The sequence below is a fragment of the Saimiri boliviensis genome, chromosome 8 (assembly GCF_048565385.1).
Source record: "Saimiri boliviensis isolate mSaiBol1 chromosome 8, mSaiBol1.pri, whole genome shotgun sequence".
NCBI classification, from domain to species: domain Eukaryota; kingdom Metazoa; phylum Chordata; class Mammalia; order Primates; family Cebidae; genus Saimiri; species Saimiri boliviensis.
Window position 1 is genome coordinate 17,066,286 of NC_133456.1, and position 23,118 is coordinate 17,089,403.

Consider the following 23,118-nt stretch of genomic DNA (forward strand, 5'->3'; position numbering starts at 1 on the left):
ATATTACAAAAATTAGCTGGGTATGGTGGCACATCCCTGTAGTCTCAGCTACTCCGGAGGCTGAAGCAGGAGAATTGCTTCAACCCTGGAGGCAGAGGTTGCAATGAGCCAAGATCACACCATTGTACTCCAGCCTGGAAGACAAGAGTGAAACTCTGTCTCAAGAAAAAAAAAAAAAAGTATTTCTCTCTGGCCTCAGTTTCTTTCTCTTTATACTAATTGCCAGATTTATCTTCACCTTTAGCAGCATTTTGGTTCTTTCTCTTTTGTCTGTTCTGCAAGTTTGGCTGTGAATGTCTCTCTTCTTTTTCTGTTTTTTGTTTGTTTGTTTTTTTGTTTTGTTTTGTTTTGTTTTTTCAGCTTCCTCCTGATCAGGTGTTTCTTCTTCCCTTTTGTGCTTTTGGAATGCACCGAGATTGGAGACTGCTTCTCCTGGTCCTGAAGCTCCTACTGCTTTTTAGCCTTCTTTTGCTGTTGTGTGTCTTTGGGTCTTTTATAGACCTTCAGTTATTTATTTTATCTCTTCTTTCATTTCCGTCCCCCCTTTGAATACTTGCTCCACTCCCCTTTCTCACAGCAAGGCATCAGTTCTCTGCCAGAGCTTTAGCAGCTTCCTCAGCATGTGCGATCACTAATGTAGCTCTTTTCTTGCCTCTTCTTGGCCCTTGGAGTAGGGCTGTAGTCTCTTTGTTTTTGCTAGGTGATTGGATGCCTTCTAGTGCGAGTCTTCTTCACATCTTAGTTTACTGTCATTTGTTTTGACGACATTAACAATATTTACTGAGAGCAGAGGAGAGTGGGTAGGTATTGGTTTAGAGCAAATGTAGAAGGTAGTGGCTGTTTTAATATCATAAGTGTAACTCCTTTTACATTTGCTTCACAGTGGTGGGAGATGGAGGGGGTCAACATTTTCAGAAGATATGACCTTTATCTGTGACTTCGTGTGCAGAATAATGGGGCCACTTTGCAACAAGTTCTAAGACCTGTTGTCCATCTCACACTTTTTGTAGACTCTCCAGCTTTTGTCTCAGGAGTCTTCAGTTTGTCAGCTCAGTGGCTGTTTTGGGGCATTTTGGAGCCTGGGGTAGATTGATGGCTGTTACTGATGGATCTTTCCCACCAGTAATGTCTGGGTACTTTTATAACTAGATAAAGAAGGTTTTAGGGACAAGAAGATGGCTGATGAGATTGCTCTCTAGACTGAACCAAGAGACCTATTATGGAAATCTTAGATGCAGGTGATCCGGACAGAGTTAGCCGATCCTGTGTCTGTGGAACATTAATGGCAGCACTGCTTGTATTTCTTTTTCTTCAACTTTTATTTTTTTTATTCCGCTTGTTGCTGGCTCCTACTTTGTTTCTGTTTTCTTTCTGGATAGGTTTTCTTTCTGTCACTGTCGTTTTGCTTTTGCTTTTGTTTTGCATGTTGTATTCTGGTAGCATTTTGCTCTTCTTGTTCTCTGCCCCACTTGCCTGTTGTTTTGTTTCTTACATGTGTTCACCTGGATTTCTCCTTCCTTTTGTAGTTGCTTGAGCTGAAGCCTCTGTACTCAAGTTCCCCCTCAATAATGTGCTGGCCCTTCCCCTGTGCGCCTGCCCTTTTCAGTTCTAGGAGTTGATACTCAATTGCTTTGCTTCTTAAACAGAATTATTGATCACTTTGCTGATTAAAATGTAATGGGTAACAATTTAGGCAACATAGACAAATAAGAAATGAGAGCCCTCTCATCCCACCTCCCAGTGGAAATCATGGCTAAAAACACTTTGGTAGAGAGGCTTAGGAGCATTTATGTGCATATGTAAACTGTGCTTTACTTTTCATTTGCTTTAAAATGTAAATGACAGTATAACTGTGCTTTCTATATCTTGCTTTTCAATGTACTTTTTTTTTTTTTTAAGAAATAAAAGAAAAAAATATTGTTGCAACCCAGCAAGCATGAAATCACCACTGAGACAAAGACTAGGCCAAATTGCAGGACCTTTATTGCCGGCGGCCACAGAGGACTCGCTTCTCTCTAATCCGTGGCCCCGAAAGGAGAGTGTCAAGACCTTTTATGCCCGTAAACCACCTCCTGGGTGGGGGTGGGGGCGAGGGGCTTCAGACATTCCGAGGGCGAGTGGACTTTGGACATTTCAATTGTTACTTAAGTGGTTCACAGAAGTCAATATAAGTGTTAGTTTACACATGTCTGGGTAGGGTGGGAAATTACAGACCTTAGTTACATATTACAAGTCTTAGTTTTTCTTAAAATGGTGCAGGGGCCAAAATGGCATTGGTTTGGACTGCTTGCCTGTCACATTAGAGTTACAGAGAGCAGTTTCAACAGAAAGCTGAGGTATAGTCGAGGTATGCAGTTTATGGGGGCAATTTCCATGTCACAATATAAAGTTGCTTTTAAGTACGATTCTCTAGCTTCCTACCCCTACCACCAGTAAGAATTTTTGTGAATCCTTCCAGGCTTTTAAAATTTCTTTCAGTAGCACAGGTACATCTCACAGACATGCGTGCGCGCGCACACACACACACACACACACACAATTGTACTTTTAAAATAATTTTTAGGATTGCTTTTAAACTTGCACATATTTTTGTTATTGTTGGGAAAAGCAGTCATGCACAGTCTCTCACTCCTTACTTGACTGTGTAGGCGTGTCCTTGGAAGTCAGGCATTGTGGCTCATGCCTGTAATCCCAGTGCTTTGGGAGACCAAGTCAGGAGGATCTCTTGAAGCCAGGAATTTGAGATTGGCCTGGGCAACACAGTGAGACCCTGTCTGTTTAAAAAAAGAAAAAAAAAAAAAAAAAGGCAGGGTGAGGGTGACACATGTCTGTAGTCTCAGCTACTCAGGAGGCTGAGGTGGGATCACTCAAACCCAGGTGTTTGAGGCTGCAGTGAACTACGATCATGCTACCGCACTCCAGCCTGGATGACAGAGTGAGAAAAAGAGTGACCTTGTGCCTGAAACATTTTCTTGCAAAACAGAGTCCTCACAACCTTTGCTGGGTTTAACATCTTATGAAGGACTATCTTGTTTTTCTGCACTTGATGTACTCATATACTCCTTTGTTCTTTTTTTTTTTTTTTTTTTTTTTTGAGACGGAGTTTTGCTCTGTCACCCAGGCTGGAGTACAGTGGCATGATCTCAGTTGCGCAACCTCTACCTCCTGGGTTTAAGTCATTCTCCTGCCTCAGCTTCCTGAGTAGCTGAGATTACAACTGCATGTCTCCATACCTGGCTAATTTTTGTATTTTTAGTAGAAACGGGGGTTTCTCCTTGTTGGCCAGGCTGGTCTCAAACTCCTGACCTCAGGTAATCCTCCCACCTTAGCCTTCCAAAGTGCTGGGATTACAGGCGTGAGCTATCATGCCAGACCTTTTTTTTTCTATTTAAGTGCATAAATCTGCAGCCCTCATTCATGCCCGTAGCTTTCTGCATTTCAGACCCCACAGGGGATGGGTTAAGGTCTTTCTACTGCAATATGAAGTGTGTATACACATACCACCTGTGTAGACTGTGGAGTGGTTCTGCTGGCCACAAGAGGGACCAACATATTGCAAGGTACTGGATCTTGTGTACTCTGTCTTCATAAGTAAACACTGTACCCTTTGTAAGGGTTATCACAGAGTTTTGAGGACTGTATAAAAACATTGAATGCCAGTTTATTCAGCTCCTGGGCGAGACTCTATGGTCTGGGGAAAGGAGGTCAGAGAAGTTGCGCTGACTTCCTGGGTCGGGGGGTTTTTATGGCTAGGAGGATCGAGCAACAGCAGGACGCCCTGATTGGGTCCAGGGGAGCGGGATTGAGACAGGGCAGGCGGCTATTGGTTAGCAGGTTGTTGGGCTGGTTTTCCGGTGCAAGAGCCGGCCAGGGTTGCATCAGCCGGAGCCGGCTAGGGTTGCATCAGCCGGAGCCTTCCAGGGAAGCCATGCGGCGGAGCTAGGTGCCACATGCAGAGCCTGGTGCCGGGTGCAGAGTCAGGTGCTGAGTGCAGAGGTGGGTGTGTCCGGCCACTGGGCGATTCAACCGGCCTTACATTCTGACCCTTTTGATGATATAGGACTCCACTTCTTTCTGGCTACTTCCTGCTGAATAGGGGCAGAGTGAGGGAGGAGGGTCAGTTGGCTGGTGCCTCGGTTGGGAGTCGGACATGGGGTGAAAGAGCATCTGGATTACAGCCACCCTGGAAATTTCCTTCATGTGGGCCTGTAAAACCTTGAGGAAAAAAGGGGCTAGCATTACCAGAAAACAAACTACGATAATGGAAGTGATAATAGGGGTTAACCAGGTTAGCATGGGGGATTGCTACCAGTTGTGAGGCGAGACTGTTGCATTCTGCTTCTTGCGGAGGTCTTGGAGGCGATAGTGTTAACATTTTCTTCTAAAAGGCCTGTTTCATTAATATAAAAGCACTGCTCCTGAAGAAACAGACAGGTACCTCCCTTTTCTGCTATTAGCAGGTCAAGGGCCCATCAGTTCTGCAGAGTTACCTGGGCCAGCGACATGATTTTGTCACTGGAGGGAGGCCAGGGAGGCAGCCGATGCTTCGATAGCCACGCGAAGCTTGTCCTCTAGTTGAGTGGCTGAGGTGACGCTGTAGCCTAGAGCGCTGCTACCCAGCCCGGCCGCCACTAGAGAGGATGCTAGAGAGAGCAGTGTAACAGATAAAAGGGACGATTGAGGTCTGGCAGATTAAGTGGGGGTGCGGTGGACAGAGCTGTTTGGAGGGTTTTAAAAGCCTGTTTTACAACCTCAGGATGGGAGAGAGGTCTTGTGGGGGTGTTCTTAGCTGCCACGTACAGAGGTTTAGCTGGAGAGGCAAAGTTAGGTATCCAGTGGTGGAAGAATTCTACAAATTTTAAAAAGGAGAGAATCTGGTCGGCAGTCTTCTGGGGCTGCAGTGAAAGAAATGCTTTCTGGCGGTCTGTTGTTAGGCTTTTAGTTTTAGGGGTAAGGCAAATGCCCAAGTAGACCACCAAGGTGACTGATAACTGTGCTTTGGAGGGAGATACTTGGTATCCCTGAGATCCAAGAAAGTTAAGGAAAGTGGCAATATGCTGTCGAGATAGGGACAGGGAGGGGCTACACAGTCACAGGTCGTCCACATACTGGAGAAGGAGACTGGGTTGAAGGGGGCAGGAGCCAAGGTCGGGTGCCAAGGCTTGTCCAAAAATGTGAGGGCTGTCTCGGAACCCCTGAAGCGGGACTGTCCAGGTAAGCTGTTGTGACAGGTTGGTGTCAGGATCAGTCCAGGTGAAGGCAAAGAGAAAGTAGGACTCAGGGTGAAGGGAAATGGTAAAGAAGGCATCCTTGAAGTCAAGAATTACAAATGAGAGGGAGTGGAGGGAATGTTTGACAATAGGGTGTATGGGTTGGGGACTACAGGGTGGGAGGTACCACCGCCTCTTTAATAAGGCACAGGTCCTGAACCAGGCGGTAGTTGCCGGACGGCATTTGGATCAGCAAGATAGGAGTGTCACAAGGGGAACTGGTGGGAATAAGTAGTTCCTGGGCTAGCAGGCGGGTGATGATAGGCTTCAGGCCTTGATGGTGGGCCTTCGAGATGGGGAACTGAGGACGTAAAGGAAAGTGGGTAGGATCTTTGAGAAGTATCTTAACCAGCCTTTTCCTTTCGGCCATTAAAAACTTTAAATGCTGTATTTACCAGGTCTCATATGGGAATTTGGGGGCCCTCCTCAGCTTTTTTAAGTTTCTTTCTAATGTCAGCCGCTGACTGAGAGATGAAATGGATAGCTAGAATTGTAGCCCCCGCCAAAGAGGCTGGGTCCAGCTGGGTATGAAGGATCATAGCATTAGTTAATTGGTCAAGGAAGGCGGCTGGGTTTTCAGTGGGACCCTGAGTTATTTCCCTTAACTTATCATAATTAACTACTGTTTGGGCTGCACTTTGCATGCCTGCTAGGAGGCACTGTAGCATTTGGTCTCGGCGGCGGCAGCCATCTTGACCAGTTTGATAGTTCCTTTTAGGGTCGGCCTCGGGGACCGCTGCCGCACCTACTGGCATTTGACTGTTTGTGAGATGTACCTGATCAGTGTGTGCCTGGGCCGCCATAAGGATGTGGTCATGCTCATCTGGAGTAAGGGTGGAAGACAGAATTACATAGGTATCATGCCAGGTGAGGTCGTAAGCCTGGGTGAGGTAGCGGAATTCTTTGGTGTAAGCAGTAGGATTGGTGGAGAATGACCCTTGGCGTTTCTCAATGGCTGATAGATAAGAGAGGGAGAAGGGAACATGCACTCGAGCAACACCTTCCGCTCTGGCGACCTCACGAAGAGGACAAAGGAGGGAGGTTTTATTGTTAGGAGCACAGCGGGAGCGAGTGTGAGCACTAACAGGAGAGGCTAGGTTGGGACCAGGAAGAGGAGGAGCCGGAGGGGGTTGAGGTTCCGCTTATGGCGGAGGATTTGTGGGTCAGGCAGGTGGAGAGGATAGTTCTTCGGGTGAGTCCGGGTCAGAAAAGGAGGAGGAGGTTGGTAGAGGGGCCTAGGGCAGTGAGGGAGTTTCCTTGGCCAGGAGCACCTGAGCAGTGGTGCAAGAGGAACAGAGAGTGGGACGGGAGTGAAGATACCAGAAAGCCTGAAGGTAGGGAACCTCCGACCATTTACCATTTTTTTGACAGAAATTGTCCAAATCAGTTAGAATGCTAAAATGGAAAGTTCCCTCTGGTGGCCACTTGGACTGGTTGTCCAGAGGATACTGGGGCCAGGCCACAGTGGAGAGGAAAAACAGCTTTTTCTTTTTTTATGCAGAGGCCCAGCTTGGGTAAATTTTGGACTAGACATCCCAATGGCAACGTGGGGTCTAGGCAGGACTCCTGATTACCTATAGTCCCCTCTCTGTTGCGGGATAGTCAGGAGTGAGGAACGGTGTCCGGGACCTCAATGCCTGACTACTGAAGGTTACGGGGAAGGACAGGAGTATAGGGACGTCTCCACAATATTTGTGTCTTCCGGAACGGGCAAGCAGGGGCACCCGGTCATCTCCGCGAGACCCACAGCTCGAGATGGGAAGGAGTCCCTGACGCGGCTGCAATTACAGACAGCGTCTCCTCGGATCAAAGCAAACAGAGGATGGGGTTACGGGCAATAGGAGTCTTACCGAGTGATGGCTGCAGACGATTGGAGAGGCGGCGGCTCCCTGGTTCGGCTTATGGTAGAGGAGTCAGTTTCCCCCAGGAGGGGTCTTGAACTCCTCCCGGGTTTTCGGCACCCCTTGTAAGGGGTATTGCCGAGTTTAAAATGAAGAAACAGGCCAGTTTCTTCATTAATAAAAAAACTGAATGCCAGTTTATTCAGCTCCCAGGCGAGGTTTTATGGTCCAGGGAAAGGGGGCCAGAGAAGTCACACTGACTTCCTGGGCGGGGGCGGGGAGGGGTTTTTATGGCTAGGAGGACCGAGCAACAGCAGGGCACCCTGATTGGGTCCAGGGGAGTGGGATTGAGATGGGGCAGGCTGCAATTGGTTGGTGGGTTGTGGGGTGGGTTTTTCCTGTGTGAGAGCCGGCCAGCCAAAGCCTTCCAGGGGAGCCATGCGGCAGAGCTAGGTGCCTCGTGCAGAGCCTGGTGCCGGGTGCAGACTCAGGTGCTGAGTGCAGAGGTGGGTGTGTCCCGCCTCCCAGCGAGGCAACCAGCCTTACACCCTTGAGCTTGGTGTGGGTGGTATCTGTTCTCAGTGATCTCAAGTACACTGTCTCTTCCTTGGGTGACACCTAGTTGCCTTGTAACATTGGCTACAGAGCCTTATCACCTGGCATACAGTGAAGCAGTTATGTTGATGTATAACAATACTAGTACATTCCTTTTAGGTGTGTGAATATTTCATCCTATAAAATGCTTTTTTTAAAGAGACAGACTCTCACTGCCTTCCCCAAATGCTGGAATTACAGGCATGAGCCACTGTACCTGGACAAATGCTACACTTTATAACCGCCCAAGGGGTTCACCTTGCCCACTGCCTAGGCAGAGCCGATTCATCAAGACAGGAGAATTGGAATAGAGAAAGAGTAATTCATGAAGAGCTGGCTGTGTGGGAGACCAAAGCTTTATTATTACTCAAATCAGTCTCCCCCAGCATTTGGGGGGCAAAGTTAAGGATAACTTGGTGAGTGGGGGGAAACTAGTGAGCCAGGACTACAGATTGGTCAGAGATGAAATCACAGGGAGTCAGAGCTGTCTTCTTCCACTGAGTCAGTTCCTGGGTGGGGGCCACAAGATCAGATGAGCCGGTTTATTGATCTGGGTTATACCAGCTAATCCATCAAGTGCAGGATCTGCAATATATCTCAGGTACTGATATTAGGAGCAGTTCAGAGACAGTCAGAATCTTGTAGCCTCTAGCTGCATGACTCCTAAACCATAATTTCAAATCTTGTGGCTAATGTTAGTCCTGCAAAGGCAATCTAATTCCCAAGTGAGGAGGAGGTCTGCTTTGGGAACAGGTCTGTTGTTACCGTCTTTGTTTAAACTATAAACTGTAAATTTCTCCCAACAGCTTGGAGGTTAGAAGCAAAATGGAGTCAGTTAAGTTAGATCTCTTTCACTGTCTCAGTCATAATTCTGCAAATGGCAGTTTCAGTCCCTCCCTTTGGGTTTTATAACACCTTAATAAAATGTAAGCTATGAAGACGGGAAAAGGCCTTTGATTGCTGTGGCTTCTTCCTGCTGACAGGGGACATAATGGGAATGGGAGTGAGCCCCAAGGTGAGAAGAGAAGAACCACTTTGCAACTGTCTGAATTTACTCATGCAGGCCTGGCTGGGCATTCATGGCTTGCATGGCAAAACATTAGTATTTTCATCTATAATTTTACTACAGTGTTTAAGTGAAACAGACTACTATAAAGTAAATAAAGAGTCCTAGGATGAGGAGTACAATTCCCAATTTTAAAAGCAAACATTGGCCCAGCACAGTGGCTCATGCCTGTAATCCCAGCACTTTGGGAGGCCAAGACGGGCAAATCGCAAGGTCAGGAGTTCAAGACCAGCCTGGCCAACATAGTGAAACCCCCATCTCTACTAAAAATACAAAAAATTAGCCAGGCGTGCTGGTGGGCACCTGTACTCCCACCTACTCTGGAGGCTGAGGCAGGAGAATCGCTTCAACCTAGGAGGCATAGGCTGCAGTGAGCTGAGATCACACCATTGCACTCCAGCCTGGGCAACAGTGCAAGACTCCGTCTTTAAAAAAATAAAAATAAAAAAGGCAAAGATTTGAAAGCATTAATTTGGGGACTTCTAACCAACAGAGAATTTAGCGTTTAGTCTAAGCTGCAGGAAAAAATTTGAAGAACAGCTAACAACATTGTACTATAGGTTTTCTTTTGAAGCATAATTTTTCTCTCTCCAGTCCCCATTTCTATTAAAAACAAATCATGATAGAACTGATTTGTTTACAAAATAAACTTTAGTCTTACTGTACTTGGCCTGATTATTTGCATAATTTCAGCATGAAATTATTTTTCACTTAAGCTTTTTAAGTTAGCTTTGATAGAACTCTGTTCCATAAAGAATTTCAGCTAAGACTTTTTAAAAGCAGAGCCCAGCGATGGGCTTGTATTCTCAAATACCTATGAATTGGGCAAATTCCTTTCCTTTTGAGGTCCCAAGATAACCTGGGGTTCCTGAGCCTGTTAGGAAGTGACATTCTTTACTTACCACAGATCAGGAACCTTGTACAGGGACTCTGTGGCCAGGGTATGAGGCCAGATTCCCCAACAGGCTTTAATTGGCTCTGTAAGTCAACTTTGATTCTTTAGAGGAAGCATGACATTCCAGTTAAAGCCTTGGTAAAATAACCAATTTCTCTATTGTGTCCTGTAGCAAAAACAAAACAAAACCAAAAAAACCCCCACCAGATTCTTATTGCACTTATGCAATTAACTATAGTGCCATAAGTTGAGAATATTCACAAATAGTTTCCAAATTCTGGAGAAATCAGCTAGAGAGGAACAAATGTGCTCCAAATTTTGTTCACAGGAGAGTATTTTACTTATTAAAAGTTGCAAATAGTTCTAAAGAAATAAATTCTCTTGACTTGGAAAACAAAAGGTTTAACAATGTTTAACACATTAGTTCTCCATATTTTTCTCCTCTATTCCAAAAGCACAATTTTAAAAGTTATCTGATATCTGCACTCAGAGTCCCATATCTGATAATAAATTACCTTTTGAAAAGGACCAAAGCAGGACAAAATGTCTGTGGATGACAGAAGTCTATAGCCACTATTAAAGCTACAATTGACTATGAATTTTGGTTACTTCTGTGACAACAACAATTTTACATAACAATTGTAATTATTAACAATGTACACTAAATTATGTCAACATTTTAAGTTTCCCATTATTTTGGAATATATACTAATAACATATTTATACAAATACAGTCCAAAGTAAGCCAAACGCCTTTCACTCTTCTATTTGGAATTTGTTTTCTCTATTCTAATGTCACAGTCTCCAGAGTTATTAATCAGAATCCTGCATTTAAGAGCGCCTGTTAAATTGTGTAGCTGATTAGCTTTGTGCAGTGGCAGTATCGTAGCCAATTAGGTTTATCCGAGGTGCGATTATTGCTAATTGAAAACTTTTCCCAATACCCCTCTGTGATGACTTGCAATACAGTCGGCACTGGCAATTTTTGACAGTCTCTACAGAGACTGATTAAAAAAAAAAAAAAATTGCGTAGCTGATTATAAAACTATCTTTTAAAGAGGACCAAAATGAGACAACAATTGTCTGTGGATGACAAAAACATTTTAGGGCAGCCACAGTTAAAGACATAATTGACAAGGAAATTTGTTACCTCTGTGGCACACAGTGTGTTAACAAAATATAATTGTTACTGATAACATATACTAAGTCATATTAAAATTATAGGGGTTTAGCCGGGCGCCGTGGCTCAAGCCTGTAATCCCAGCACTTTGGGAGGCCGAGGTGGGTGGATCACGAGGTCAAGAGATCGAGACCATCCTGGTCAACATGGTGAAACCCCGTCTCTACTAAAAATACTAAAAATTAGCTGGGCATGGTGGCGCGTGCCTGTAATCCCAGCTACTCAGGAGGCTGAGGCAGGAGAATTGCCTGAACCCAGGAGGCGGAGGTTGCGGTGAGCCGAGATCGCGCCATTGCACTCCAGCCTGGGCAGCAAGAGCGAAACAACGTCTCAAAAAAAAAAAAAAAAAAAAATTATAGGGGTTTTACATAATTTTGGAAGATATACCAATAACACACAAATATAGACCAAAGAAAGTCAAACACCATTTTATTATTTGACAATGCTTCCTATATGGTTTTTGTACCAAATAAGCCAAATGTCATTTTTGGACTTTAGAGGACCTAATATCTAAAATATTAGGTTAGAAAGAAACAGAACTTATAATTCGATTTTGGAAAGTTTGTCAAGTAGCAAAAGTTTAAAACACTGGATATCACAAAATAGAATTCCAGGTCACCATAAGTCATTCATTTGGCCAAAATGATAACTCTGAAAAAAATTTTTTTTAAAAGAAAAGCTTTTATTCTGATAGAGGAGACTTAGCTTTTCAAAGAAGACCCAATGAAGATAGCATGAGGCCAACTGAATCTCTCTTCTCTCCTCTTTTTCTCTGCTGTTTACCCAAAGGAGAAAACAAAACCCTTTTATTATTTTTTAGTGTTACTTAAAAATCATCTTCAAAAGACAAAACCAACTTTGATATTTGCATTAGTACATCTCTAAATGTTAAAGCTAGTTTTGTTGTTGTTGTTGTTGTTGTTGTTGTTGTTTTGAGACAAAGCCTTGCTCTGTAGCCCAGGCGGGAGTGCAATGGCATGATCTTGGCTCACCATAACCTCTGCTTCCCAGGTTCAAGAGATTCTCCTGCCTCAGCCTCTGGAGCAGCTGGGATTACAGGCTTGCGTCACTGCATCTTGCTAAGTTTTTGTATTTTTAGTAGAAATGGGGTTTCACCATGCTGCCCAGGCTGGTCTCAGACTCCTGACCTCAGGCAGTCTGCCTGCCTCGGGCTCCCAAAGTGCTGGGATTACAGGCCTCAGCCACTGTGTGCCTGGCCAAGTAAGCAATCGTGTACTTAGAGTGGAGCCTAGGACATGAGACAGAAATGAAGATAAGGTCTGACTCTGTTTAGCATAGCCATCGGGCATAGCTGTCCATGTGTCCCAAGGCCTTATCTATAATCTAATGCTCCAAAGTAGGTAAATTGAACAATTCTCAGAAGTCAAAGAGTTTGACTTTAAAGCATTTGGCAAATCTGATATCTGACCTTAATTTAGGCCAAATGTCTACATTTTCAAAATAGTTTATTTTGCCAGTCTTTAAAACTGTCTTTATTTCCAAAAGATTACTAAAATCATATGAACAAAAAGGCCTTAAAGTTTCTATTTATCTGACAGAATATTTGATTTAAGTGCTTACCTTCCTAGGCCAATTAATAAGAGTTCTTTTATATATAAACATACAATACATATAAATACAGACAGACAAAAGATTCAGCACTTGTAAGATTTTTTTGATTTGCCTGTTTCTTAATTGGATTGCTGGCTTCAGGGTTGAACACTTGGAGGAACAGGGCCAGGAAAGCATTCCTTTCTAGGGCAAAATAAGCAGCTGAAGGCAAAGACAGAGCCCCAAAATTAAGGGTGTCTTTTTATACTTGGACACTGGATCCTGGATCCCCAAAAGGAGGAGGAAAATGCTGTGGGAGAAAACAGTGCAGTGCTTTTTCTTTTTTTTTCGGAGATGGAATCTCATTGCAACATCCAGGCTTTCAATGGCATGATCTCAGCTCACTGCGACCTCCACTTCCCAGGTTCAAGTGATTCTCCTACCTAAGCGTCCCGAGTAGCTGGGACTACAGGCACACGCCACCATGCCTGACTACTTTTTGCATTTTCCTAGAGATGGTGTTTCACCACATTGGCCAGCCTGGTCTCCAACTCCTGACCTCCAGTGGTCCACCCACCTCAGCCTCCCAAACTGCTGAGATTATAGGCATGAGCCACCATGCCCAGCTGACAGTGCAGTGCTTCTACCCTGCATTTTATTGCAAGGCAACCCAAAGCCAATTGGCCCGTTTTGTAATCAGCCCATCTCTCATCTCCCAGTGGGGGGTGGGGATGTTTCCTTATTTTCCAGGTGGCCAAGAACATGCTTCTCTGATCCAAGTATGCAAAGGAGTCGAGTATCCCTCCATAACTACCATTAGCTATTCCTTAAAACACATTTCCTACCTAGTTATTATACACCAAAGCTCTCTGATAATGCGAAGTAATTTCTGTACCCCAAAACTCAAAACTATCAGATAACACAATGTAAAACAGAACAGAGCCTTTGATTTTGAAAGGGATTTATCTACTTTTAATTCCTGTGGTTTCATGAGGAAAGCAGAGATGTTTTTTGTTTTGTTTTTGTTTTCCCCAAACGGGGTCTCTGGTGCCTCCTCTGTTTTTCCCAATGAGATTCAGGCTACCAGAAGTTACCTTAGGGCCTCTCATGTGTGCATCAAGAGAGGCAAGACAGGCCGGGCTCAGTGGCTCATGCCTGTAATCCCAGCACTTTGGGAGGCTGAGGCAGGCGAATTACCTGAGGTCAGTAGTTCGAGACCAGCCTGGCCAACATGGCGAAACCCTGTCTCTACGGAAAATACAAAAATTAGCTGGGTATGATGGCAGGCACCTGTAATCCCAAATACTTGGGAGACTGAGGCAGGAGAATTGCTTGAACCTGGGAGGCGAAGGTTGTGGTGAGCTGAGACCACACCACTGCACTCTAGCCACTTGGGTGATAGAGCGAGACTTCATCTCAAAAAAAAGTAAAATAATTCAGTCTACTGAGAAGAGAAAACCTTTTTCTAGAAAAACAAGTTCCAAGAAGAGAAAAACATGAAGGCTTTTTATATATACCTATAGCTTGCTTATTCACTTTTAATTAAGCTTTTAACCATAGCACTCTTTTAAAAAATACTGAAACAGACTGGATGGAAGAGAAACAGAAACCTTCGGAAAAGAACAAAGAGGAAGTCTATTTCCTTTGCATGCAAAATGGTGAGGTAAGGTTTATTTCCTCTTAGGCTAATGGTAAAAAATAAGTCAGCATTTTGAAGAACTGGAAGATGTGGACAGATTTCTAATAATGCAAGTCTTGCTAGTTACCTTCTTTTTCTCCAGGAAGCCCTTCAGGATAACCCACTCATTTTTCTTGGGAGGGTAGGATACCCATTTTCTGTGTCATCATCATAAACCCCTTGTTATATATATTCATTTTAATTACAAAAAAAGTTATATTGCCCAACTTTAGCCATGCCAAGTGGCCAATATTTTTGGCTTTTGAATTCTATCACACCATATGAAATTAATCTGTTTTAACTAAGGTTTATAACTTAACCATGGACATATAGGTGTCTCAAAGAGATGGTAAGCAGTTTCTTTCTTTCTTTCTTTTTTTTTTTTTACAGATTTAGAATCTCCTTCAGGGTAGTTTAGAGAAAGGAAAATTTGAGATAGGAAATCAGAAGCTATCCTTGGGCGGGAAGTGGGAGGTGATCCTCAATAAATGGCAAAGTCACATAAATAAAAAACCAGAAGGGAATCATTCTGGAAGCCAAGAATAGAACCTTGGCTGCCGTTATCAAAAAGCAAAGCCTTAGCTACTGAGTGAGGGCAGTGAGCAGTTTCTGTTGCTCAATTTCAAGCTTGCAAAGGCTTTTTAACTGCTCAAGATAATTTTTGGGGCTAACTAGGACATGAACCTCAAAATTCCTGTCCTCTGGAAGGCAGAAACCAAGAGAAACTATCCCTGCATGGTCACAAAGTTAAGCTCTCAAGGACACAAACAAGACAAAGGCCAGGCATACTGGCTCACACCTGTAATCCTAACACTTTGGGAGACATATGCGGGTGCATCGTCTGAGCTCAGGAGTTCGAGACCTGGGCAACAGGGCGAAACCCCGTCTCTACTAAAATACAAAAACTTCGCTGGGCGTGGCAGTGTGTTCCTGTAATCCCAGCTAGTTGGGAGGCTGAGGAAGGGAATTGCTAGAACCTGGGAGGTGGAGGTTGCAGTGGGCCGAGATTGTGCCACTGCACTCCAGCTTGGGCAACAGAGCAAGACTCTGTCTCTTAAAAAAAGGCTGGGTTCACACCTGTAATCCCAGCACTTGGGAGGCCAAGGCAGGAGGATCACAAGGTCATAATTTCTAATCTTGTGGCTAATGTTAGTCCTGCAAAGGCAATCTAGTCCCCAGGCAAGGAGGAGATCTGCTTTGGGAAAGGGTTGTTACTGTCTTTGTTTAAACTATAAACAAAGTTTCTCCCAAAGTTAGTTCAGCCAATGCCCATGAATGAACAAGGCCAGCTTGGAGATTAGAAGCAAGATGGAGTCAGTTAATTTAGATCTCTTTCACACCCTCAGTCATAATTTTGCAAAGGCAGTTTCACTTTTCTTTAGGCCTATTGTTGGGCAAGTAGGTTGTTTTCAATGTTGTGTTACACAGTGCTCTGGTGTACACCCATGTAAATGTCTATATACCATGCATCTATTTTTCCAGGGTAGATTCTTGTTTTATTTTATTTTTTAAATAGAAAAGAAGTCTTGCTGTGTTGCCCAAGCTGGTCTCGAATTCCTGGGCTCAAGTGATCCTCCCATATTAACCTCCTAAAGTGGTGGGATTACAGGTGTGAGCCACCACACCTGGCTCTCAGGGTAGATTCTTAGAAGGGAAATTCCTGGGGCGTAAAGAATGTGCTTTTTTAGTATAAATCTTTAATTAGAATTTATTCTCTCAGTGTGTGGTTTTACTTGTTATTTTAATTTGGCTAGTCAGTTATCCCAATGCAATTCATTGAATAATCTAATCTTTCCTACTGATTTGTATTGTTACCTCCATCATAGACCAAATATATATTTATTCATAAGCTCTTGTCAGGATTCTGTATATACTGTTTCTTTTCTTTCTTTCTTTTTTTTTTTTTTTTTTGAGACAGAGTCCCACTCTGTCGCCCATTCTGGAGTGCAGTGGCGCAATCTCAGTTCACTGCAACCTTCGCCTCCCAGGTTCAAGAAATTCTCCTGCCTTAGCCTCCTGAGTAGCTGGGACTACGGGTGCGTGCCACCATGCCCAGCTAATTTTTTTATTTTTAGTAGAGACGGGGTTTCACCATATTGGCCAGGCTGGTCTCAAACTCCTGACCTCAGGTGATCTGCCCGCCTTGGCCTCCCAAATTGCTGGGATTACAGACATGAGCTACCATGCCCAGCTGTACTGTTTCTTTTATTTACTATTTGCATATTCCTTCAGTAATACTCAGTGTTTTCATTAATGTAGCTTTATAGTAAGCCTTAATGTCAAGTAGAACAAATCTTTTCACCTCTAAAAAGTTATCTTGGCTATTCTTGGCCTCTTACTCATTTGCTTGAATTTTAGAATATGCTTATCAAGCCCTAAGAAGAGATACTGGAATTTGTTTGGGATTTTATTAACCACACATTACTTTAGGAAGAATTGGCATCTTAAAAAGATTTGTCTTCCAATACTTAAGATTTATTCAGATATATTATGTTTTTTTGGCAAGGTTTTCTGTTTCTCTTTTAAGATCTTGTACATTTTTTATTAGCTTTACTTTTCGGTGTTTTATTTTGTTGTGTTGATGAATTTTCTGATTGTTTGTTGCTCAGTTTGGTAGAGCAGCTCACAAAACTCAAGGAAACACATTTCTTAATATATTGTAAAGGATATTTTAAAGGATACAATAAACAACTAGATGAAGAGATACGTAGAGGGAGGTCTGGCAGTGTTCTAGGTACAGGAGCGTTTGTTCCTGTGGAGTTGGGATGTGTCACTATCCTGGCACATGGATGAGTTCTTGTTCCTTCCTGCAAGCCTCCACGAGTGCAGTTGTCCCTAGTTCTCTATACCTCATCCTCTTGGACCCTTTATGGAGACTTCATTGGGTAAGCACAATTGAAGTGTGGCCAACCATGTAAAATGTGACTGGACAAAAAGTTTGATCTCATACTGATAGACTGAGTGGGGACACTCAGTGAGGCTGTCAGTTCAAATTCTTCTTGTTCTCTCTGTACAGAATTCCTACCTACTGAATATGAGGCAGGACTTCTGAAATGGAGGTCTTATGACTTACGATCAGATAAGATAGGTCAGAGAATTTATGACCAGCACCAAGACAGAAAAGGGGGAAAGGTTACCATATATTTTAGTTTCTATGGCCTGCCTTGGGGAGAAAAAGGAGCCAGTGAGAGGAGGGCAGGAAAAGGTCAGAGAGAAATGTTCTATTTTCTGAGCCCTGCTTTTGAGGCCTAAAATGCCCCAATATTATAGCAAAAGGCTATCTTATCTTTATCACTCTGAAGTTCCAAAGCTGCTTCAGGAACCAAGGACAAAGGCCAAATAATTTAACAAAAGATATGCTTATTGTGTTAGTCACGCAGGAAATCACAAGGGCTATGGGAGTTATGAGCCATGAGCCATGGATAAGGACCAACGTGTATGTATATCATATCACAGGTATCAAACCTAAGAACTAGTTGCCTCATCCTAGATCCTAAAGGTTTTCTCCTATGTAGTTTTGTTTGTTTGCTTTTTGAGGTGGAGTCTCACTCTGTTGCCCAGACTGGAGTGCAGCGGCACGATCTCGGCTCACTGCAACCTCCGCCTCCTGGATTCAAGCAATTCTCCTGCCTCAGCCACCACAGTAGCTGGCACTACAGTTGTGTGCCACTATGCCCAGCTAGGTTTTGTATTTTTAGTAGAGACAGGGTTTCACCATGTTGGCCAGGATGATCTCAATCTCCTGACCTCATGATCCTCCCACCTCGGCCTCCCAAAGTGCTGGGATTACAGGTGTGAGCCACCAAGCCCAGCCTCTTATGTTGTTTTCTAAAAATTGTATAGTTTTATGGCTTATATTTAAGTCTGTGATCCATTTTGAATTCAAGTGTATAAGAGGCGAGGTTTCAGTCAGGCTTCCTTATTTTGCCTATGAATGTCCAGTTGCTGTGGCAACATTTGGGGGAAAGACTACCATTCCTCTTTTGAACTGCTTTTGTATCTTTATCAAAAATTGATTGGAGGTTGGGCTCAGTGGCTCATGCCTATAATCTCAGCTACTTAGGAGGCCGATGTGGGAGGATCAATTGCTTGAGGCCAGGAGTTTTAGGTAACATGGGCCCCATCTCTAAAAATAATTTTTAAGTTATCTGGGTGTGGCGTCACATGCCTTTAGTCTCAGCTACTCAGGAGGCTGAGGCAAGAGGATCGGTTGAGCCTAGGAATTTGAGGCTACAGTGAGCCATGATCACACCACTGCACTCCAGCCTGGGCAGCAGCAAGAGACCTTGCCTTAAAAAAGAAATAAAAATCAGTTGGGTATATCACAGGTGTGGACTCCTACATAGTGATGTGATAGGTAGCACAAGCTCCCTCCCCAGGTATGAAGAAACAAACATCCTTCAGAGCTCAAAATATACTCCAGATAGTCTCTTTTTTGAGATGCAGTCTCGCTCTGTTGCCCAGGCTGGAGTGCAGAGTGCAGTGGCACAATCTCGGGTCACTGCAAACCTCTGCCTCGCAAGCTCAAGCAATTGTGTGCCTCAGCCTCCCGAGTAGCTGGGATTACAGGCACATGCCACCATGCCCAGCTAATTTTTTTGTATTTTTTGTAGAGTTGGAGTTTTGCCATGTTGGTCAGGCTGGTCTCGAACTCCTAACCCACCTTGGCTGCCCAAAGTGCTATCTCCTAAAAGTGGCTTGAACACTTAGACACCACATTTTATGATGAATTATAAAAAGAAATATAACAATTGAGTGGGAAGCTGGATTAGGGTAGTTTTCAAATTATAATTTGTAACCCATTGTTGGGTCATAAAGTCAACTAGGGGATTCTCAGTCAGCATTTTATTTTGTTTTTGAATTGCTCATTTGAGATATTTAAAAATATTATAATAGGAAAATCACATTTAATATTAAACAGATTAGTTGGGCATACTTGTGAGGTTCTGTTTCTGATTTCTCTGCTTTATTCCATTGATGTATGTGTCTCTTCCTCCACCAATACTACACAGTCTTCATTACTGTAGCAATAAGTCTTGAAATCAGGTAGACTGTTTTCAGGCTGATCCCTCCCACTTTATTCTTGTCGTAATTGTTTTTTGTTTGTTTGTTGGCATACTTGTTTGTTTTGAGACAGAGTCTTGTCTTGCTCAGGCCGGAGTGCGGATCATATGATCTTGGCTCACTGCAACCTCTGCCTCCCAGGTTCAGGAGATTCTTGTGCCTCAGCCTCCCGAATAGCTGGGATTACAGGCACACACCACAATGCCCAGCTAAGTTTTTGTATTTTTAGTAGAGATGGGGTTTCACCATGTTGACCATGGTGGTCTTGATCTCTTGACCTCGTGATCCACCCACCTCGGCCTCCCAAAGTGCTGGGATTACAGGCATGAGCCACCACGCCCGGCCCAATTTTAGCTATTCTAATTACATTGCCTTTTCACATAAATTTTAGAATAATCTTGTGTATTCATCTACAAAAAGATCTTGTTGGGATTTTGGTAGGAATTGCATTAGACCTATAGATCAATTTGGAGAGAATTTACATATTTACTGTGTCACATCTTCCAGTACGTGAATATGGTGTGTCTGTTCATTTATTTAGATCTCTGACTTTTTTCATCAGCCCTTTGTGTTTTTTTACAAAGTTTTAATGTAGGATATTTTCTTACCTTACTCCAATAGGGGACAACCTAACTCTGGTCTGCTTGATACTGGCATGTACATCTGTGCGAATGCTCTTCTCATACATACAAAGATGATCCCAACCACCAGGATCCAACTGCAGCATGTATAATGGACATCATTCTTTCATCCCCTCCTGCACAGAAATGCTGATTATTTCAGTCACTTGCCAAAGACTTCTGATGGCTCAGCAAATGGCATTGTTCACTGCAGTGCTGAGAAGATACTTCTGAGGACCCATATCTAAGGTGAACTTGGCTTGTGCTCTTCTGGGTAGTTCCTGAACAGGAGTGATGCCTCCAGGCAGGTGGCATGCTGTGTATCCAGCTCAGGCCCAGTCTTCAAGGGAGCGAGGGCGGCTTCAGACAGTAAAGAAGGAAGAAGAGGATGAAAGCTATATTCCAGTGCAGACTGCCAGGCCACAGACACTCAACCGCCCCGGCCAGGAGCTGTTCCGCCAGCTCTTCAGACAGCTTCGCTACCATGAGTCTTCTGGGCCCCTAGAAACTCTGAGCCGGCTCCGGGAACTCTGTCGCTGGTGGCTGAGGCCTGATGTTCTCTCCAAGGCACAGATCCTGGAGCTGCTGGTGCTGGAACAGTTCCTGAGCATCCTGCCTGGGGAGCTCCGGGTCTGGGTGCAGCTCCATAACCCTGAGAGTGGTGAGGAGGCTGTGGCCTTGCTGGAGGAGCTGCAGAGGGACCTTGATGGGGCATCACATAGGGTGAGTGTGAGCAAGTGTGTGGTGCCCAGGGAACTCTGCCTGCTGGTTAGCCAGCTTGTCTGGGGATGAGTTTGGCCCTCTAAACTGTCAGTATAGAGGAATGCAGGGGAAGTCTTCCCTTCTTCCCATGGTTCCTGAGCAGCTGAGAACGGGACCCTGAGCCGTGGATCCTTTAGGATATACTCAAAGGAATATCAGCTCCAGATAGGGTCAGCAAGTCTCTGTAAATAACTTCTGGGCACTGTGGCTCACACATGTATTCCCAGCACTTTAGAGGCTGAAGTGGGAAGACTGCTTGAGCCCAGGAGTTTAAGCCAGCCTGGACAACATAGGGAGACCCCCTACTGTCTCTATAAATAATTTAAAAATTTGGCCAGGCATGGTGGCTCACACCTGTAATCCAAGCCCTTAGAGTCCAAGGTGGGTAGATTGCTTGAGCGCAGGAATTCATGACCACCCTGGGCAACATGGCAAACCCTGTTTCTACAAAAATTAGCTGGACATGGTGACATGTGACTGTAGTCCCAGCTACTTGAGGGACTGAGGTGGGAGGATCACTTTAACCCAGGAGATCAAGGCTGCAGTGAGCTGTGATTGCATCACTGCACTCCAGCCTGGGCGACACAGCAAGACCCTGTCTCAAAAACAAACAAAAAAGGCCAGTAACTAGTCTTTGGACACAGTGGCTTACAATATACAAAGTCCATCTCCACATACCATCTAATTTTAGTTGAGACTAGCCATAGCCCTGTAAAGTGGCAGGGGTTGGGACAGCACTTAGGGTCAGGGCTCTTCGCTTCTCAGTGGGAGAGTACATATTAAAACTCAGAAGAGCACTCTGTAGTCACCATGTAGCTTTCTTCTCAGTAAGCTTTTTTTTTTTTTTTTTTTTTTTTTTAAGGGATGCAGCACCATATATTTTTAGTAGAGACGTGATTTCATCATTTTGGCCAGGCAGATCTCAAACTCCTGACCTCAGGTGATCCACCTGCCTCACCCTCCCAAAAAGCTGAGATTACAGGCGTGAACCACTGTGCCCAGCACTTCTCAGTAAGCTTTTGGGGATCTGTTCTATGTGTGTGAGATGGGAGGCAGGGAAGATGGACATGAGTGCTGAGGGGCAGCGCTGAGCTGAGAAATAGGAAGACCTTGATTTTAGGCATCATTCCACAACCTCAATGTCCATGACCACATCATACCTTTCAGAGCCTCTGTTCATTGAGAAGCAAATTCAGAAATGGTCTAATCATGACAATTTGTTCAGTAAATATTTGAGTGCTTATCATGTGCTTGGCCCTGGCAGAATTGGCAGTCCCAGGCCTGGCAGTGGGGTGGCAGCAGGTCAGTTCAAGTGTGTTCTTCCTGCTCCTCCTGCTGCACACAGGGGAGCTAAACTATATTTTCAGTTTTTTAAAAAAGCATTTATCATTTTTTTAGCCTTCTTTAAAATTTTATTTACATAAAAATATATGATTCTCACGCCTGTAGTCCTAACACTTTGGGATGCCAAGATGGGTGGATCACTTGAGGTCAGGAGTTCGAGACCAGGCTGGCCAGTATGGTGAAACTCCGTTTCTACTAAAATGCAGATATTAGCCGGGTGTGGTGACATGTGCCTATAGTCCCAGCTACTCAGGAGGCTGAGGCAGGAAATTTGCTTGAACCTGGAAGGCAGAGGCTGCAGTGAGCTGAGAGCGCACCATCGCACTCCAGGCAGGGCAATAGAACGAGACTGTCTTAAAAAAAAAAAAAATACATATATATATATATATATATATATATATATATATATATATATATATCACACACAATCTGCATACATAATTCACGTAGAAATGAAAGTTGTGGTTGGGTGTGGTGGCTCATGCCTATAGTCCCAGCACTTTGGGAGGCCAAGGTAGGTGGATCACGAGGTCAAGAGATCAAGACCATCTTGGCCAACATGGTGAAACCCAGTCTCTACTAAAAATACAAAAAATTAGCTGGGCATGGTGGCATTCACCTGTATTCCTAGCACTTGGGAGGCTGAGGTAGGAGAATTGCTTGAACTCTGTCTAAAAAATAAAATTCTGAAACAAATTTGACATACTTGTCTCTAAAACTTTATTATAAAAATTAAGTAAAGTATCAGGACAGGGTCTACCAGCAGTAAATGTTAATAAATAAAACACAGGGTATAACTATTAGAGAATATTTTTGCCCAACATGGGGTGCTATTCTAAAAAATTTTAAAGAACATTTGTTATTTTCACCAAAGCACATGTTCAGAAGGACCCGATAATTTATAAAAGGCAGTAAGCCGCACAGTAGTTACGAAGTCGCGGCTCGTTTATATTCAACTCATCTACAGCTAGTTGTAATTTTTTAAATCCATGAAAACATTTCCACATGAGCAGAAAAGGCCTACCTGGTTGAAAGCACTTAGAAGACAATGGGGGCTGGGAGAAAGCCCCCCAAATTTGAAAAATGAAAAGAAATGCTTTAAGATACAATGTAAAGTTAGAGAATCATTCTGTGGTTCAGCAAAATCATCACAGGGTGAAAAATCTCACGATAGAGACTGTCTCGACCACAGGACCAGAAACATCTCAAATTGTGGTTTCTTATACTCATCTTTATATGAGGGACATCCTTGC

The 23,118-nt window shown here is 43.9% G+C and overlaps 1 protein-coding gene and 1 non-coding gene across 11 annotated transcripts in view; both read left to right on the plus strand.

Annotated features, from left to right (window-relative positions):
* Positions 1–23,118, plus strand: part of ZNF445 (zinc finger protein 445) — a 56,853-nt gene that overhangs the window by 19,165 nt on the left and 14,570 nt on the right. For 4 of the 10 annotated variants that reach the window (XM_074404012.1, XM_039477669.2, XM_074404016.1 and 1 more), the window contains one exon: positions 19,761–20,482. In XM_074404012.1, the coding sequence (XP_074260113.1) occupies positions 20,054–20,482 (429 nt within the window). In that variant the 5' untranslated portion in view covers positions 19,761–20,053. Of the gene's footprint in view, positions 1–7,483; positions 20,483–23,118 lie in introns of those variants that run through there. The other 6 variants (XM_074404013.1, XM_074404014.1, XM_074404017.1 and 3 more) reach the window with 4 other exon arrangements.
* LOC120367300 (U4 spliceosomal RNA) lies at positions 10,530–10,670 on the plus strand. The gene has a single exon (XR_005581707.1). It is a non-coding gene; the product is annotated as a U4 spliceosomal RNA (small nuclear RNA).